Source organism: Haliotis rubra, unplaced genomic scaffold (genome assembly GCF_003918875.1).
Source record: "Haliotis rubra isolate DU_JTF1 unplaced genomic scaffold, ASM391887v1 Scf214, whole genome shotgun sequence".
NCBI classification, from domain to species: domain Eukaryota; kingdom Metazoa; phylum Mollusca; class Gastropoda; order Lepetellida; family Haliotidae; genus Haliotis; species Haliotis rubra.
This window is the reverse complement of record NW_025766159.1, coordinates 718,798-737,257: the sequence shown is the minus strand read 5'-3', so window position 1 is coordinate 737,257 and position 18,460 is coordinate 718,798. Positions and strand designations below refer to the sequence as shown.

General features: G+C 43.3%; 1 protein-coding gene across 2 annotated transcripts in view; it reads left to right on the top strand.

Moving 5' to 3' along the window:
- Window positions 1-18,460, top strand: part of LOC124276845 (G2 and S phase-expressed protein 1-like) — a 48,721-nt gene that overhangs the window by 19,175 nt on the left and 11,086 nt on the right. For both annotated transcript variants that reach the window (XM_046712496.1, XM_046712497.1), the window contains exons 7-9: window positions 4,692-4,862; window positions 12,826-13,237; window positions 13,783-13,903. In XM_046712496.1, the coding sequence (XP_046568452.1) occupies window positions 4,692-4,862; window positions 12,826-13,237; window positions 13,783-13,903 (704 nt within the window). The remainder of the gene's footprint in view (window positions 1-4,691; window positions 4,863-12,825; window positions 13,238-13,782; window positions 13,904-18,460) is intronic.

Below are 18,460 nucleotides of genomic sequence, written 5' to 3'. Positions count from 1 at the left end.
CAACGAGGATGGAAGCCTGCGTGAAGGAGGAAGTCTGCGTGAAGGCTGATACGAAGACCTCATCTACGATGACGAGCCTGCACGAAGGATCAGCAGTCTTCACATTGCATTCCAACGAAGATGGAAGCCTGCGTGAAGGAGGAAGCCTGCGTGAAGGTTCACAGTGACAGCAACCTCGACAACGATGATGCAGCCCTTGACGTGCTGGAAGGACCTTCCAAGAAGCCTTCGCGCAGGAGCAGGACTAGACATTCTTCGGAGTATCGCAGAAGATGGTCACATGGATCATCTTCACCCTCAGACGAGGATCTTCGTCATGAGCCTGCGTGCATGCACTCCTCATCACAGAGAAGAGAAACCACACCTTCCGAAGGCAGAGGGATACGTCTCAAGATTCAAGTGAAGATTCATAATCCAACCGTTCACCTGCGCGCTGGTCTTCAGGCAGGCAGGGACTCACGTCGTCGTGGATCAGATTTGCACTCACGTACAAGATATCTAACATTGATTTGTTACGTTCACCTTTCACCTATTGACCTGATAGCTCAAGTACCAGAGAATCTCAGCGCAGCCTTGGTAAGGCTATGAAGTTCCAGAGTCAACATGTCCCGACGTTCAACGCCAGGAAATTCCCATTACTTCATATGGAACCCTTCATGAAGGCTCCAGAGATTGTTGAGAACTACAAGATCATCAAGGACTCCCATTGCAGAACTTACACAACTACTAGACGTACTTTTTTCGGGCTAGACAGATCCAACATCAGCGGGCTTGACTCTTGTGAGGAAGGGGACACCTTGACAGTTATCACTGACCTAGCATTGGCATTGTCGCAGTCCTCAGCGTGACATCGTTTTTCACGGTCATCATAGCGAAGAATTAACTCTACAACAACCTTTGTGTATTCAACACAATTGGTTATTTTCGGCGCTTCATTGAGACCGATGACTACAGTCTACAAGTAACAGCGTTAAGCAAGTATGGAACTTCAGCTGATCATCTGTATAAGATGACGACTGCATTATCTTCAGTGAAGAAGGAAACAATCACAACAGTCAGGGAGACAGTCTACCTACATCGGTATTACGCGGCGGAATCTTTCGCGCGTTTTCCACTCAGCCTGCTATACACGTGTTCACTCGTGTAACTCCGGTAGATTACGGACAAGGCCGAGTGTTGATGAAGAAATCAACGACTGCACAAGATTTTACAAGGATCTTTTTCCTGCAATACCGGTGACGTCACATTGCGGGAATCTGAGATGAATCAAATGCTGCAAATTGATTGGTCCATGAGAGAGAACGCCCTGCGCAGAAGTCGAGCATAGCTCTGGTGCCAGGAAGTCATCTACAGTTGTAAACAACTTTTCAACGTGGGAGAAAGGCTCCATTTACAGTCCAGTTAGCAGGGTACAGCATGATTCGACTGTCTTCACGGGTCATAAGGACCTTCTCTGTCAGCAGATTGAAGATTGTTTATCCGACAATTTGCAGCAACATACGTTTGACGATTTCTGCTCGCAGCAGCCAGTCTACTATACATAGACTTCACAGCGATGTCAGTTCCAGTTCATCTTACGACGAATTATGCATCATCACTGCACTTTGTTGGGATTCTGGGGACAAGTCTTCTTGACACATTATCGGAAGATTGAAGAAATAAACTTCAAGTCATGATTACAGAACTGGACATTGCTCCGCTTCCATTACGGACATGGCAAGGGTTCCACTGTCTACTTACCTACAACGTAGGATATGAGCAGATTTCTGGGAAAATGTTCACCTCACCACAGAATCACATGGTCGTCTCACAGGATTGGTGGGCCTAGATACAAGCCATGTTATCACAAGCACTACTCACTCCGTTACCACTACGAAGTTGGCCTATTTGGTCTTCTCACGTCAGCCCAAGACATGACACACAGAGGAAGACTACAACTGTGCCCACTACAACTGTTCGTGAACGCTCATCTAGACAGTCTGGACTCCTTCGGACTACTGGACGGACTGAAACCATATCTTCTATGGTGGACTCGGAAGTCGAATGTTTGTGGTGGAACCTACTTATCAGAGCCGGAGTGCAACACTCATCTCTACGTAGATGCATCACTTCAAGGATGGGGAGCCCACCTCAACAACGAAGTGGCAGCAGGGAAATTGTCGAGTCAGAAGCAGAGTCTGTACATCAACATGCTCAAGGTGAAAGCAGTAATAAACGCCTTACTACACTTGTCCAGCATACTAAGGAACGCACAACTGATGATCCATACGGACAACTCCACAGTGGCATTCTACATCAACAAACAAGGAGCGACAAGGTCAAGGAATCTTTCAGACCTCAGCTTTCATCTGTTCAGCATAATAGACAACCTGAACATCGACATAAAAGCATGCCACATTCCCGAAACCAAGAATGTGATAGCAGATGCCCTATCTCGTCCAACACAACCATCCCCGGCGGAATGGATGTTACATCCAGAAGCCTTCAAATGCATCATACAGAGTATAGGATATCCGCTGATAGACCTGTTTGCTACAAAGTTCAACAAACAACTACCAACATTCGTCTCTCTGGTTCCGGATCCACAAGCATGGGCAACAGATGCTCTAAGCATCTCCTGGGAAGGACTAAACGCTTACGCGTTGCCACCTCAAGCTCTAATACCGCAGGTGTTGCAGAAAATCAAGCAGACGAAGAAGCTGCAACTGATTTTGGTCGCGCCCTACTGGCCAGCGAGGGTGTGGTTTCCCATCCTCATACAAGAACTCGGAAGTCCAACCCTGCAACTCCCAGAGTGGCCGAACCTACTAATTCATCTGCACACCAAGCAAGCACAGGGGAATCCAACAGTATTCCAGCTACACGCATGGAACGCATTAAGACTTGCTTGAAGAAAAGAGGATATTCCACCAGAGCAGCAAAAGCAGTCACAATAGCTCTACATAGATCAACCCGCAACTTGTACGACAACAAGTGGCAGAGTTTTGAGAAATATGCATTGAGGAAGGGCTTCACGGCGATGAAAGCAACACATCCTCAAGTAGCGGAATACCTTTGTCATCTAAGACAAACGAGGCGGTTAAAAGGTTCAACACTCTCTACATACCTAGCGGCCCTCAGCACGGTTATCACCATGATGACGGGTGTTAAGCTGACCAAAGTACCAGAGATACTGGCTCTACTATGCTCCTTTAAGTTGGAAGACCAACAAAAGAAATTTAAAGCGCCTGCTTGGGATCTCAACGTAGTCTTGCAGCATCTCACCAGTGAAAGGACATCCTATGAGTTTTTAACACACAAAACTCTGTTCCTGATCGCCTTGGCAACAGCAGCTCGGATGTAGGAAATACATGCTCTGAACTTTGAACGAACACGATTTGATGCACATCGCAACATCGTACATCTGGGATTGAGATGGGACTTCATAGCAAAGAACAACTGCCCGGTCAACCAGACAGACAGTTCCACATCCCAGCACTCTCGACAGTCCTTGGGCCACAGGATACTCAGGACCTGCCCAGTCAGAGCATTGAAAGTCTACCTACAAAGGTCTAAGACGAGGAGACGAAAATTCAAGCACCTTTTCATCCCTCTATCTACGGGGGTACCTACAGAGGTCTCACGTACGACGATATCGATATGGATGAGAGCCGTCATCCTAAGAGCCTACAAAGCAGCAGTACTTAAGCCTCCACGAGCCTCCAACCCTCATTAAGTCAGAGCGATGGCATCTACACTCGCTCTGCATGGAAACTGCTCCATCTCAACAATAATGGAGGGCTGCTTTGGAAGTCGGAGACAGTGTTTGCCAACCACTACCTCAGAGACATTGCTACCGAGGACGTCTCCGGCATTCACCAGTTTGGGCCTCTTGTTGTAGCACAACAATTGACGGTTCCTCAAAGGCGCTGAGATGAATCTCACCCTTTTATCACGTGACTTGTAAAAGCCAACGCTCTGAAGAGCTAGAGCTTTAGAGTCCATGCACATGTCCAGGACAGACCAGCATGTGTGATAGACCCTGTACTTGTAAAGGACTTACTCGTACATGAAGAAGGGTCGCTTCTCCACTTGATGCGAGCATCAAGACATGGAGTTGCATAAATCCACACATAATATCAGGAGAAGAGTTCCAGAGAAATCTGACAAGTTGTGGTCCCCCCAGACTCATCAGAGGAAGCTGGAAGAAAAAAGGATCAGCACAAGTGCCATCATAAGTTCCCACGGGGGGTATGCAGGACGTAAATCTACAACTGATGAGTCCAGAACTGGCCTGACCCACCACCGGTTCTGTCGGATTCTACAAGCAAAAGAGCATGAGTCAGCATAAGGAAAAATATGTATTTTTTAAATTAAAATTGATATTTTATACTTATCCTGACTCATGAGGTCAGCCCTCCCAACCTCCCCTCTGGACACTCTGGATTTCCCGGTAATCTGGGTGTCGGGCTCATATACGGAGAGAGTGACAAGCTTGGCTGGTCAGGTGACCAATAATGGTGCCAAAGGGCAAAGGGAGGCTACTCGTGGGGTGAGTGATTTTACGTTCGCTTTATTGAAGGGAGCTTCAAGAGGGGATTCAAGTGTTCCACTATCATCCAAGAAGGAGACAAGCAAAAGAGGATGAGTCAGGATAAGTATAAAATATCAATTTTAATAAAAAAAATTACATTATGTTTGTTTTTCTGAAGGCCCCAAGTACTGAGAGCCTGGATGTAGTGGGCCCATCAGAGAGGATTCGGCACCAGAGCAGTGGTTCTGACAGAACCTCTGAAAATGGCAGTGTTGCATCTGACAACAGTGATGTCCCCTTCACTAAACCAGTTGGCCAGATTAGAGGCAGTCTGCAGCAGAAGCTGAAGGTAAATTCCATTGCAGAATAATTTTAAACTTATCCTATCTCACGGTATGCACCTCTTTTCTTCTTCTATGACCATGTGTGGAAATGTGCTGTAGGCTAAGATGAATCAAAGTTTTCTGGCCTCTAACCACCTGACCTCTGCCCCCACTCCTCTTAGCACGACCTGTCAATCATCTCATAAGTGTGTCAGTTGCTCAGATGGTCACGTGACGCTCTGTGCCTGCCATTCTCTTTCAAATTCTTGTCGCTACACCGAGTAGTCATGTGTTGTTCTCTCAGTTAGACATTACTTGATTGTCAATATGGGCAAATCGAATCGAAGTTCTTCTAAGACACGCAAACATTGTGATAAGTGTGACGGCAACTTTTCCGCTGCAGACCCACATGCCTTGTGTGTGGATTGTATAGGGTGTTGTAGCTGGTCGCATTGGTGTGCAATTTGTTCACACTTGAATGATGATGATTTTTCTGAATGTCAACGGGTCGCATTTAGACATAGGGCGGACAGAGATCGGCGTATACCTGCTGAGGGTCCTTCAACTTCTAAATGTGCTAAATCGGAACGCCGTTCAAAGAAAGCAGTTCATCGATCTAAATCACAGTCTCCGGACGAAGAATTTTTAGAGGTGGCCTCAGACTCTTACTTGAGTGAGAATCTCCGTCGTCTCTTCCTTCCTCAAGCGTCCAGTCCCGTCTCCAGACATGTTTTTTTTCCTCCGAGAGTGATAGTGCTAACTACCTCTGCAGCGCAGTCTCGATCTTCTAAATTGCTGACGATTTCACAGACCCCTAGTTTGCCTCCAGTGGTTGTTTCCAGTGCGCTGCTTTGGTTGAGTGCTCCACCCCCCTCTGCTACGGTGGGTGCACTTGGTCTAAGCGGTCACTCTCATGCGGCGAGTGCAGTCAGTTCGGCGCTTTCTACCACAGGGATCAGTTTGGCACTTTCCACCTATGCGCCGCTTGCTTCCAATGCGGCGCTTTGTTCGAGTTCGCGCTCTCATATCCTCCTGTGGTGGTTCCAGGCATGCCAGTAGTAGGGCTGGGACGATACATTTAAGTTTGATACAGCTATCGTATCGTGGACTGGTGTATCGATACAAAAAGATATGTATACCGGTACATAAAACTGTATTATCATAAACATGTTACAGTACTTATTAAGAGAAAAATACGCAAGTATGATGGAGTTACTTGTTTGTTTATTACAATAGTGTTATTGTTAAACACAAATACCTTGAAATAAATCATTTTACATCTTGATACCGTGTCATTCTTTCAAGGTGTATGTATCGTGATACGTATTGTATCGCAGGTACAATATCCCGATATCGATATCGCATCGTGACATAGTGTATCATCCCAGCCCTAGCCGGTAGTATCCGGTGCGGCGTTTTCTACACCTTTCCCGTACATTGCTCCACCTGCCTATTGACTGCTGACTACGTCCAGTGCACCGATTGCTTCCAATGCTCCGCTTGTTTCCAATGTGCCGCTTACTTTCAATGCGCTGCTTGTTTCCAATGTGTCGCTCTTACATGGACCAACGTTACCTCCTTTGCCTGGTTATCCTGTATCACATAACCTCCCTCCGAGTGTGTCGCTTCAAACTTCTACAGCGGCAGGTGTGAGTTCGGCGCTTCTTCCCGTAGCGCTGCTCACTCTGTCGGCGGAACTCTCCACTAGTGAACTATCTTCTTTTGGATCTGGTCTACCTAATGCGCCACTTGTGGCCAATGCAGCGCTTACTTCCTATGTGTCACTTACAACTACACCTTAGCCTCATTCAACGTGATATTCGGCGCTTCATGATGCACAGTTACATATTCGCCTATGTCAGACACAAGATCAATTAGGCCTCCTGTTACTTCAACTATTCCTGTATCTACGTCTACGGCTCCTTCCAGGCCTATTTTAACGGTATTATGGAATCCTTCGTCTGATGTTCCGGTATCTCAGCCTTTTGATTTTGATTCCATTGTTCCGGCTACGAGGGCTCAATCAGCAGGCCCTCTGACCGCGCCTGTTCAATCTCTTGATGTAACCCTCCCATCAGCCACGCCTTCCCCTACTTCGGATGGTACTTCAACATCCAACCAACATCCGATGGTGGACGATTACTTTTTGGGTCATTGAGTTATGTACTCTTTTGTGTTCATCTCAAATGGGTATTCCAATTTTCCTTTGAGGAACCAAATACATTGTACCCACCTCACTCAAACTCAGTTGGGTATTTTGCCATTTTCCATTAATTGTAAAAATATATATTTTAAATGTTGGTTTACATGTTTTTTTTATCCTTATTTGATCTGTTATATGAGAAACGATAGGAAAGACTGCAAGTTGCCAAGTTCAAGCGCTGAAATAGAACCTTTCAATATACCTCAGTTATTTTATCTATTTTTGTTTGTACGCATGTAATATCAAATATATTTAGTAAACAAAACTTCAAGCATACTTGTATGCAATAGACTTTTATAGGAATTGAGGTTTTACATAAATATTTACGTACCCAGCAAGGCATCTGAGACACGTCTGGGTATTCTGTCATCATTGGTGAGCGAGGTTGTCCATTCTCTCTTGTTGGTTACTTGGTCCCGTTTTGATCTACCGGATCTGAACTACAGGTACCTGATGGGGAAGGATGGGCTTTTCGTCCCGCCAGTGGTGGACGACTGTGTTTACGTCTCCATTGCCCTTGGGGGGTCCTAGAACCCCTCCCTGGCTTTGGCTAGGCATTAGGCATGGCTGGTGTCTGCCGCCCTTCCCACTTAACGGCCTGACGCTGAAATCTGCTTACCACTCCTTCAAGGAGCAATACCGTAACAGTTCAGCGTAACATTCAGCGTACCTCTCTGCTCTTCAGAGGGGGCTGGTGGACCAGGGAAAGTGCGCCGGTGATTCTTCATTGACTCTTGCGCAGCAACTGATGGAGGTCCACTCTCACCAAGTTAGAGACAGCATTCCTAGCTGTGCCAGATGATGAGTGCAGTTATGGGCCTGCATTGTCTGTGGCTGTCCGTTTCAGGGAACTCACCAGCCACACAACAGGTACTACTTACTCTACCCTACAAGATGGGCTCTACCCTCTTCCCTGGGGCTCTGAAAATGGTATGAAAGGCCACGGAAGCTGTTATCAACTTTAAGAATTCTAAACCCTTCCTGGGGCAACCCTCCACTTCTTGTGCACGGCTCTTGGTCCTTCACATCCTTCTGCGCGCTGGGGAGGGAGTCTGCTAAGTGGAATGCTCCACTGCAGACCAAGAAGAGCAAGACAGGCAGAGGTAGGGGCAAGGCAGCTGGATCCCAGCAGCCTTTTCGAGGGAAAGGGAAGCTGGCCACAGCTTCCTGTCAATAGAATCTGTCAGGTGCATGACTGCCAGCTTGCTTCTTGCAGGGATTCACTGCCTTCTGCCACATATCGCTGTCGGTGGCCGGCTCTCAAAATGGGAGAATGCCATGTGAAATCCCTGGGTCCTGTCCACGCTCAGGGATGGCCATTTGCCACAGTGGAACCAAGATCCACCGCCATTTTCCTGAGTGTGGCACACAGTGCCGGCCTCCCAGGAGAAGGTGGAAATACTCTGTGCCGAGGTCCAATCTCAACTGACAAAGCAGCCTTTGAGATGGTTCCAAAAAGGTCAGCAAACATGGGGTTCTACTCCGCTTATTTCCTTGTTGCCAAGGACGGAGGGTTCACACCCATTCTCAATCTCAGAGGGCTAAACAAGTTCATAGAGGTACTGTTGTTCAAGATGGAGACACTGTATTCAGTGATCTCATCTGTCGAGGCTGGGGATTGGCTGACGTCAAACGACCTCAAGGTCGCATACCTCCCTGTTACAATGCACCCTGAGTGCCTTCATATCTCCTTCAACGGGAAGTGATACCCATTTCGTGTGCTCCTCTTTTACATCTCTACGGCGCCAAGGGTGTTCACCAAATGGCTGTGCTGGTGTTGTCACCTGTAACTAGACGACAAGAAGTTTCTTTATATTAGTGGTTGATTCCTCGACGTCAGTGAAGGACCGATTTCGGGAATCTCTCTAAAGGGCTTCCATGGAGAACCCAGAGCCGACACTCTGATCCAAACAGATGTGTCCCCCATGAGCGACCTGTTAGTCTTGGGACTTTGGCTGGAGAAAGAGGTCAGCATGCACATCAATGTGCTGGAATTGAGAACAGTCAGATTGGTGTTCGAACACATCCTGGAGCAGGTTCAGAGTCAGGTGGTCCGTCTCGAGATGGACAACTAGACGCACTCTCTCGATGTATCCTAGACCCACACGAGTGGATGCTCAATCGGGAGATATTTAGGACTATCTCCCACTTGTACGGGTTGTTCCAGGATTGATCTGTTTGCCTCTTAAGTGACGAACCAGATACCAGTGTTTTGTTCTTGGATCCCCGATCTGGGCATTAGCTTCTGATGAATTCCAGCTCAATTAGACGGACAGGGTACTGTGGGCCTTAAGACCAAAATCATTGATCACCAGGGTCCTATTGCAGTTTGCCATCCAGCCGGCTTGACCAAAATCATTGACTATTTGCGCTACTTGCACCTCTTTGTTCAGCTCAGAGCTGGTTTCCAGTAATCCTCAGGTTTCTAGCTCAGCCTCCTGTACTATTACCCTTTCTACTGGACTTTTCCAGAGTGGAGTGCCCCACCCAAATCCCAGGTGGGTGGCCTGGCCGCTGTCCAGAATCGCCTCTAAGAGCAGAATTCCTGCACCAGTTGCAGACACAATTCAGACTTCGCGGAGAGATTCGATGAATGTTCAATACGAGGATCCCTTTTTTGCAGATTTTGTCGATGTATTGAAGTCCTTCAATCCCCACATACTGTCTGATCACGATTAGTATGAAAAGTGATAAACGACGTTAGAGTTACCTTCTCTTGGCTGTAGACCAAGTGAGGTTCTCCGGGGGTGGTTGAACAAGGCAAAAGCAAGTTTTTTGTTGTGTAAATATTTTATTCAAAATATCGTTACAACTGTCATAGGAATTTTAAATGGACATAAAAAACTAAAAATGCTAATAAGTACCCCAAGGACCACTCTATTCAAAGAATACATGAAACAAGCAATCTTTATTCACATTGAAGTGAACAAATTGCTTGCGATTCTCTTGCATGTGATTTGCTAACCAAGCAGTTATTTTTAATTTATGTTTTCATAGCAGTGTCTGACACGTGAAGGTCCGGGTTAGAATATTGATCTTCAGTAACCCATGCTTGTTGTAAGAGGCGATTAACGAGACACATGTCATTGGTTCCCATTTTGCGCAGATCGATGCTCATGCTGTTGATCACTGGAATGTCTGGTCCAGACTCGATTATTTACAGACCGCCGCCATATAGCTGGAATATTGCTGAGTGTGGTGTAAAACTAAACTCACTCACTCATAGCAGTGTCTGGAACTCACCGGAGTAAACTGAGAGCCTAAAGGGGAAGTGCACATGAAAAATTAATGTTTTTTTCTTATGTGAAACAAACGGAATTTTTTAATTAATTAATATGAATGCTTGAAAATATACACTCATTTTTCTTACAATGGAAGTATAACAATATAATTGCTAAAATGTTATGCTACTATGAGGCCTTTGTCGTGCTAAACAGGCCAGGGATCGCACACACGCATGCACGCACGCACACCTCTCTGATGTAATTGGTGCCGATTGATTTAGACTGAAAAAGACTGAAATTAATGACATGATAAAAGTACCGGTATGTAAAAATGCAAAAGAAGCATTAGAACTGAAAATGTAAGCAGCAGGGTAGATTGATCGTGTGTATTTTCATTTGTAAACCTCACCTCAATGAAAACACCAAATATGTATAACAATGTTTACATACATATGACATCACTATTGGGGAGTGACTTTGACAAGATGGCCTGTTCACCGACATGAGTACACAATATGTGGAAGGATACTTTTGTTGTTTCAAGCAACCTATATACATAAATGTGACATGTAAGTAGTTAAAAACATTCTGACAATCTGCGTGTTATTGTCTATCGGTTTTCATTGTGACCAAGACAAATAGTCAGAAATGAGAATGACCATCAACGTTGTGCAAGAGTTTGCATCAGTCATGTTATCACGCTTTCAGAAACTATAATGTATTGTGTTGCATGTAGAAAGAATTGAATATATACACCTATTTTTATTTCTGTATTTCTTGCTACGATACTCTTCCAATACATGTTCTGAAACTTATGAGCAAGTGGGGTAGGTAGCCTTGTGGTTAAAGAATTTTTGGTGTCCCCTGCCGCGGTATTGCTGGAATATTGCTGAAAGTAGTGTAAAACCACACTCACTCACTCACTCACTGAACAATGAGCAAGTGTATGCAAACGAGTAGGCGACTGGATGTGAGGAAATTGTACATAGTGTTAAATCTGAGCTTGGCTTTGTTTACATTTCAAATAAATGGTTCTTTCCCTGCGCGGCATTCATTTTCACATCTGATATATTTCGCTAGATTTCACTGAGACACTTGGTATTGGTGACAAAGATCAATTGTCATTTTTATTTTGAACTGTATGAGTAATTCAGGGATTCGTGTAAGGAACCTGATCTTGAATTATAGTTGTGATGTAATAGGCGAAACATAACTGACATATATTCACTGATGGCTAACTAGATGTAGTACATACCGGTGTACGTTTTAGTTTTGCTAAAAGAAAATATTGTTGGAAAGGTGACTGGCAGAGGTTAAATGTTACCTATTTTGTTTATGTGGTAACACTTTTTTGTAACACGTTGAGACACAAGAACCACACACCTGTACCTGCACACGTGAATGGGTCAAATGAGGTCATTCGTTTATCAGTTTGGCACCAATGACATCATATTGCAAGGGATGTAAGACATGGTGTGTTTATTGTAGACATAGAACACTTGGTAAATGTGCAAAATATGAATCGATATAATGCAAAAAATATATTAGTTACTATTGATATCTGTACTGTTTGGGCTATGATACTACTTGACAAACACTTTTTATGCTGAAAAAGTGCAAGACAAAGAGGTTAATTTTCATGTGAACTTGTCCTTTAAGTCCCAAAACTTTCAAAGTCAACTTAAACTTGCCAGGATTTTTAAAAGTAGCATTTTTGTCATTTTAATTGTAGCTAACATTTCTTACAATCGCCAGCAGCTGAAGGGATGGTGTAAATCCAACTAGGGTCCATGCAGGTAGCCAAGGTACTGTAAGTCCCCATGGTCCCTAGTATGGTGATCGACCTTCAGTTGTTGGCGATCTATAGCCTGTTTTTATCTTGTATTGTCCTAATAGTGCTATTGGTTTTAACCTTCCACACTAGTTTTAAATCTAATTGTGATATTCTAGTTGTTTTACTGTCCTTCGATGACAGGTTTTATAATATATACATATTCCATTACAATGTAAACTGTTCTCGTCCGATATGGCTGAAATATTGCCGATGTGACGTTAAATATTAACTCACTCACTTTAAGGGCCAACACATTTAAAAAATTGTAGTCGCAGTGGAAAAACTGTAAGTCCATCGTTTTAGCTGAAGAGACTTACTTTTGTAATATAAATTACAAAGCCACGAATACACAACGAAATTGCATCACGAAGGCATTTAGGTAACCAAAAATAATATTTGTGAGTTCTGTAGCAGCACAGTATGTCAACAATAATGCAATACCTAATGCACTGCGTAGATTGCATATAAACTAGTCTCATAACTCTTCTTCCCTTTGCATCTGTATGTTCCTGGGCTGATTAATGAATACTTTGAAGCTGGACCCTGCTTTACATTTAGCAACCTAAGTGATATGATTCATTTACCATATTCACAGCTAAAATAAAGTTGTTCATATTTACATTACATACTGTTGGCTGAGTCAAGTCAGTAGAAATATAGGGAGTACAAATTAAGGATGTAAGAAAGGATTGTCCATATAACAATGAGCATACCATTTTGGTTTTTAGGCTCCAGTGGGTAAAGGTAGCCACAGTTCTTCTCGTGTGTCAAGACTGCAGGCTCCAGGTGGATCATCAGGTCTGAAGAAACCAAGTGGCATGGTGATGCCAGGCACCAGCAGTGCTCTGACAGTCAAGAACTTGCAGAGAGCTTCGAAAGGTACCACAGACCAACAGACACATCAGAGAAGTCTCTCTAACTCTTCCAACTCCAGCATGGGCTCTTCCATCTCAAACAAGTCTGGAGGATCTCATCTGCCAGCTAAGACTGGTATGCCCATAAAGAGATTACAGCTCATGCAGCCTGGCAAAATACAGAAAAATTCACTTGCCTTGAATAGAAACAGGGTGTCTTCAACACAGAAATCATGTGGACCCATGAAGGCTGTGGCTCCATCCAGTACAGCAAATGAATGCAAAGGTAGATTGAGGATGTTAAATTCTGTTCATTGTGACTTTTCAATTCGTGTGAAAAATGTATGAGTGATAATCAATAATTTCACTTAAACAATACAGTTGAATGTTGGTTACTAACAGTCTGCACAAAACACAATTCAGTCTACAAGTTGTCTTTTCTGCACTATTGTTTTATATTTCACTGTTGTTAGCTGAGCATATTAGACCAAACAGAATTTTACTCAGGCTTTAGACTAGTGGATTGCCTCGCAGATTACGAACAGGTGGATTGGAAAGAATATAAAATGTTTAACTCCATGGTATCAGGGTATGATAGCATGCAATAAACCAATAAAGTATTTCAGTAATATGAACAAGGCACATCAGTTAAGAGCTACCTTGGCAGCAACATCTTATAGATTTGCGGATTCCTGCATATTAGCATGGAGAGAAAAACTTTGACACTGAATAGGTAATATTAGATACCCAAAGTAAGGTAGAGTGGAACATATAACACCTGTTCTTTTGGGTCTTGACTGAGTCAGACTGTCACACTTTTGATATCTGCAGCCCAGTCCCCTCGACAATCTACCGGTACATCAATGAGAACCCGAGGAACGCCAGTAAAACCAGACAAGTCTGTTCAGCCCAAGAATCTCTCCAGTAGCTTCAGCACTCCAGTCAAGGCAGGGTCAGTGGGTGACAACATGTTTGTGTTTATGAATTTCATCTTGTTGACTAATCCTGGTTATATGTTATTTTTTTTTTTTATATATACTTTTTGTATCATTTCTTTATCAATCAAAGGGTGAAAATGTCCAAAAAATATTGGACAAGATAATACTAATGATTGTTGAATTCTTTATATTGTACAGCTCCTTATTCAAAAGGTCACTTGTCTTCAGAGTTAAGGTGGTTGTAGAAAAACTTATTTCAAACTTTTTCGATAATGGTTACAAGGAAGTTCTATAACCCTTTTATGCTGGTCTTTTTTTCTGAAATATTGACTGCAATGTAATTTTTTATGCCTGAGGGCTCTTTGTAAAGATTATATACAAGTTTGAATTTTTTTCATCTTGGGGCTGGCTGCTTATTGGAAAAGTGCACTTAATCTATTTGAATACTGATGCTGACAGCTAATTATATCCTGTCTGACTTAGTATACATTTCAAGCTCTTTGAACTGTATTTACAGGCAGGAATTAGACAATAACTACCGAGTGACGGGGAATGACAGATTATTTTTCCCCGAGTTATATTAATTACATTATTCTCGAGCCTTGCATACATAATTAATATAACATGGGAAAGATAATCGGTCATTCCCCGTCACGAGTTGGTTATTGTTTTTATTACCCATATCAGTTTTCGATCTAAAACATGCTAAAATGAAAACAGCATTCTCTATAAGGAAACCAGCAATGTGTGGAATCCCCGTATCCCTACACATTGATTGGCTGTTTATTTTCTGAAACAGCCAGTCAACGTTCAACCAAAAGGTGTCACCCCCTAGGCACTTACAGGAAATATACTACCCTGTGTCCTCCTTCCCATATGGCTAATAATTGCACACCGGTCCCATTGTGGTCTGTTAAGAAAAATGTTATTTTTCCTTATCCTGACGCATGCTAAATGCTTGTCTCCTTCTTGCGAATGATAGTGGAACACTTGAAATCCCTTGAAGTTCCCTTCTTAAAAAAAAATGGACGTAAAATCATCACTCACCCACGAGTGGCCTCCCTTGCCCCTTTGGCGCACGGTTGTGAGAGCACCTGGGTCCCTATACAGCACATGTCCTTTTCTATTTAGGACCTTTACATCACAATTATTGCTGTATACGGCTTTTAGGATTGTATTCTACTATATGGTTTGAAATTTGATCTAAATTATACTAATTGTAATTGTAATAATTGTAACGATTCATCGATAGTATTGATGTTTACATCGTCAGCTACGTGATACGAGTGCATCGATACAAAACACATTTAGGCAATATATCAGGATATTTATATCTCGAGGGTCCATGATACATCGATGTATTGCCACAAGAGACGATATATCCCGATACAACTTAAATACTACTAATACATTAGGAATAGGAAAGGAGTCTCTTTGAAATTCTTCTGAATTTTAAAAACATTGAACTTGAAAGGAATTTGTTTGCGTCTGTTATCTCTGTTACATGAACAAAGGAGTTGGTGTATAAGTCACAGAGTGTGAACATTCAAACTCTGTGAACTGAGAATATTTGTCTTCAAGTAATTGAAATATGCAGATATGTTTTAGTTGTTTGACAAATAACACTGTTTATTTACAACTATGAACGATGTCTTAGCATTGTTAAGAAAGAGAACAAAGAGAAGATAAAATTTAGAAAGCAGACTTAAGTGATTCTGAAAGCTGATATAAATTACATTGAGTTGTTTGTGAAAGCATTGGTGTAGAAACACAACTTCCCAAGGGGAAACTTCACTTTGAGATTTATATATATTAGATCAAGGTATACTGAATATGTTTGACTTTCTTAAGCATTAAATGCTGAAACTTTATTAGATGAACAGCTTTTTAAGTGTGTGTAAATGGAACACAACTTCTGCTGTATAACCAAAAAAAGTTTCAGTCATTTTATCTATGATATCTGTTCTGTTATTAGAAATTGTAAAGTATGGGGAGACGTATTGTATCGCCACCATTGTATCGTGATGATAATCGTCTCGCAGGTTCCTTGCCAATACTTTCATGATATATCGTCTCGCCTCATTAAACTGGTATCGGGATATATCATCTTGCCACTTAGGCCACGATACACAGCTCTAAATTATACGTTGTTTGACATGTTTTTTTCATCGTGTTTACATTTGATGAAAACTTGTATTTCGTTGTAGGTACAGGTTGTCTGCGTCTGACCCACATTTATTATGTCCTGATTGCACTACTTCATGTTCTTTCAGCTCTTGCTGTAAACATTGTCTGAATTTAACCACTTTTGAATTCAATAACTACCTTTTTTCCATTCATAGACGTGCTAAGTAGGGCTGCGCAATATAACCGGTTTACCGGTATTTACCGGTTCAGACATGAAAACGATAAGTATTGCGATACGCTGATCGAAAACCGGTATTTTGACTTGCATTGGGAAAACTTCGTAACACTCGGATATGTTCGGATATGTCCTTGTTTAATTTGTGTCAAATATTATTCACATTTTTATTTTATCATGATTAAAAGTTGTTATTAAAGCTTAATCAAGCCTAGTGATTTTGATGTGTTTTTACTCTATAAATCAAGAAGTAACTCGATTATAAGTAGTTTTTGTATAAAAATACTTCATGCAATATATTGCAATACATATCGGAATACATGCTTTCACATCGCAATATATCGCAATATGAAAATTCTCTGCAATACCCACCCCTAGTGCTAAGGACTGGGTAAGACGGTATTCACAAGTCATGTCTAAAACGAGTGATTGTGCTGATAACCGTGTGTTAACTACTGCTGCTGTTCATAATTCCAGTGAATTGCCGAGCGTTTTAGGGGGGCAGGTCGCTGTTCCAGTGATGAACTCTGGAGCCAATAAGAGATTGTCGTCAACGGAGCTGACCTCTTTGCAGACGAAGAAGACTAGATCGTCTTCAACGCAGAAGAAGAAGGCTACTACCCCTAAGACTTCATCGAAGTCTCTACACAGCTCTACACAGAAGACGAGATCCTTCTCTGCCAAGATTGTACCTCCAGAAGCAGCAGACGTGTATGATGATCCCCCCCATCCTCATACCTAAAGTCACAGTCATCAGCAAGAAGACAAAGCCTGCTTCTACATCTACATCGGCAACTTTATCAGTGCAGACATTGATAGCAGCAGCGTCAGCTCTTCACAAGTACCTTAGAAGACGCCTCATCGTTGTCAGAAGCATCATCAACCCTGCAGCAGTCTCTTCAGACATCGCAGAACTGCAACCCGGGGCTGTTCATGCAACAGTTTCCAGACCAGATGATGTCGATGATGGAACGTCGCTTCGCGCAGGAAAAAGCTGCTACGAAGACCACTGTGATGACTACTAGCCTGTGTGAAGATTCAGCAGTCTCTCCAACGCACTTGGAAGAAGAGGGAAGCCTGCGTGAAGGCTCACGCACCCGGCGATCTTCCCCATCTGAAGTTAGGAGCCTGGACAACGCTACCAACGTCAGCTCAATCTAAGACATCCCTGAAGGAGCCGCTAAGAATTCTCCACGCAGAAGTAGATCGAGGCGTTCTCCCTAAACCTACAGACGTCATAGATACGGGTCGTCATCAGCATCGGACTCAGACACACATCGGGAACTGGCACGCAGGCACTCCACATCTTACAGAGGGGAAACTACGTCAAGAATCAACCTTCACGAAGGCCTAGAGAGAGATCTCAAGACTCCAGGAAGGATACACGATCACATCGGCATCGTTCACCTGCGCGCAGTTCGTCATACAGATCCTCACACAGAGACTCACATCGTCGTGGATCGTCAGAGCGGGATATGTCTAAATCAGAGGAAGAAGGTGAAGTCATATTCTCCGATACGGAAGTAACCTCATAGATTGCTAATGGCCTGGACCTAGCATCACCTTCCAGGGACACAGACGAAGCCTTTACATACAAGATGTCCAACGATGATTTCGACACACTCACCTTTCCGCCTATCAACCCGATCTCCCAAGTACCGGACAGTCTCAGCTCAGCCTTTGATAAGGCTACCAAGTTCCAGAATCAGCATATCCCGACGTTCAACTCCAGGAAATTCCCCTTACATCACATGGAACCCTTTCTGAAGGCACCAGAGATAGATGAGGACTACAAGATCATCAACGACTCCCGCTATAGAACTTACAAGATAGAAGACAAGAAGCTAGCGCAACTGATACAACTACTAGAGGTACCTTCTTCGGACTAGCCAGGTCTAGGGCTATCAACGAAGCACTCATCTCGAAGTTCAAGAACTCCAACGCCGAAGACGACCGGATGATATATTCTGCGCTACTGACTCAGAAAAAGGACCACCCGTTTATGTCGGAGCTTCTAGCATCCACATCAACGGGCCTGACTCTCCTGAGGATACAAGGATTATTGTCATCGTGCACCTGGAGTGAGCGGTTCACCAAGTCCTTATACAGAGCCCCATGGTCAGCATCATCCATCTTAGGAGGAGGAATTGAAGAAGTCGCCAAAGAGGTCACACACGAATCAAGGGAGGTCATGATGATAAAGTCCATA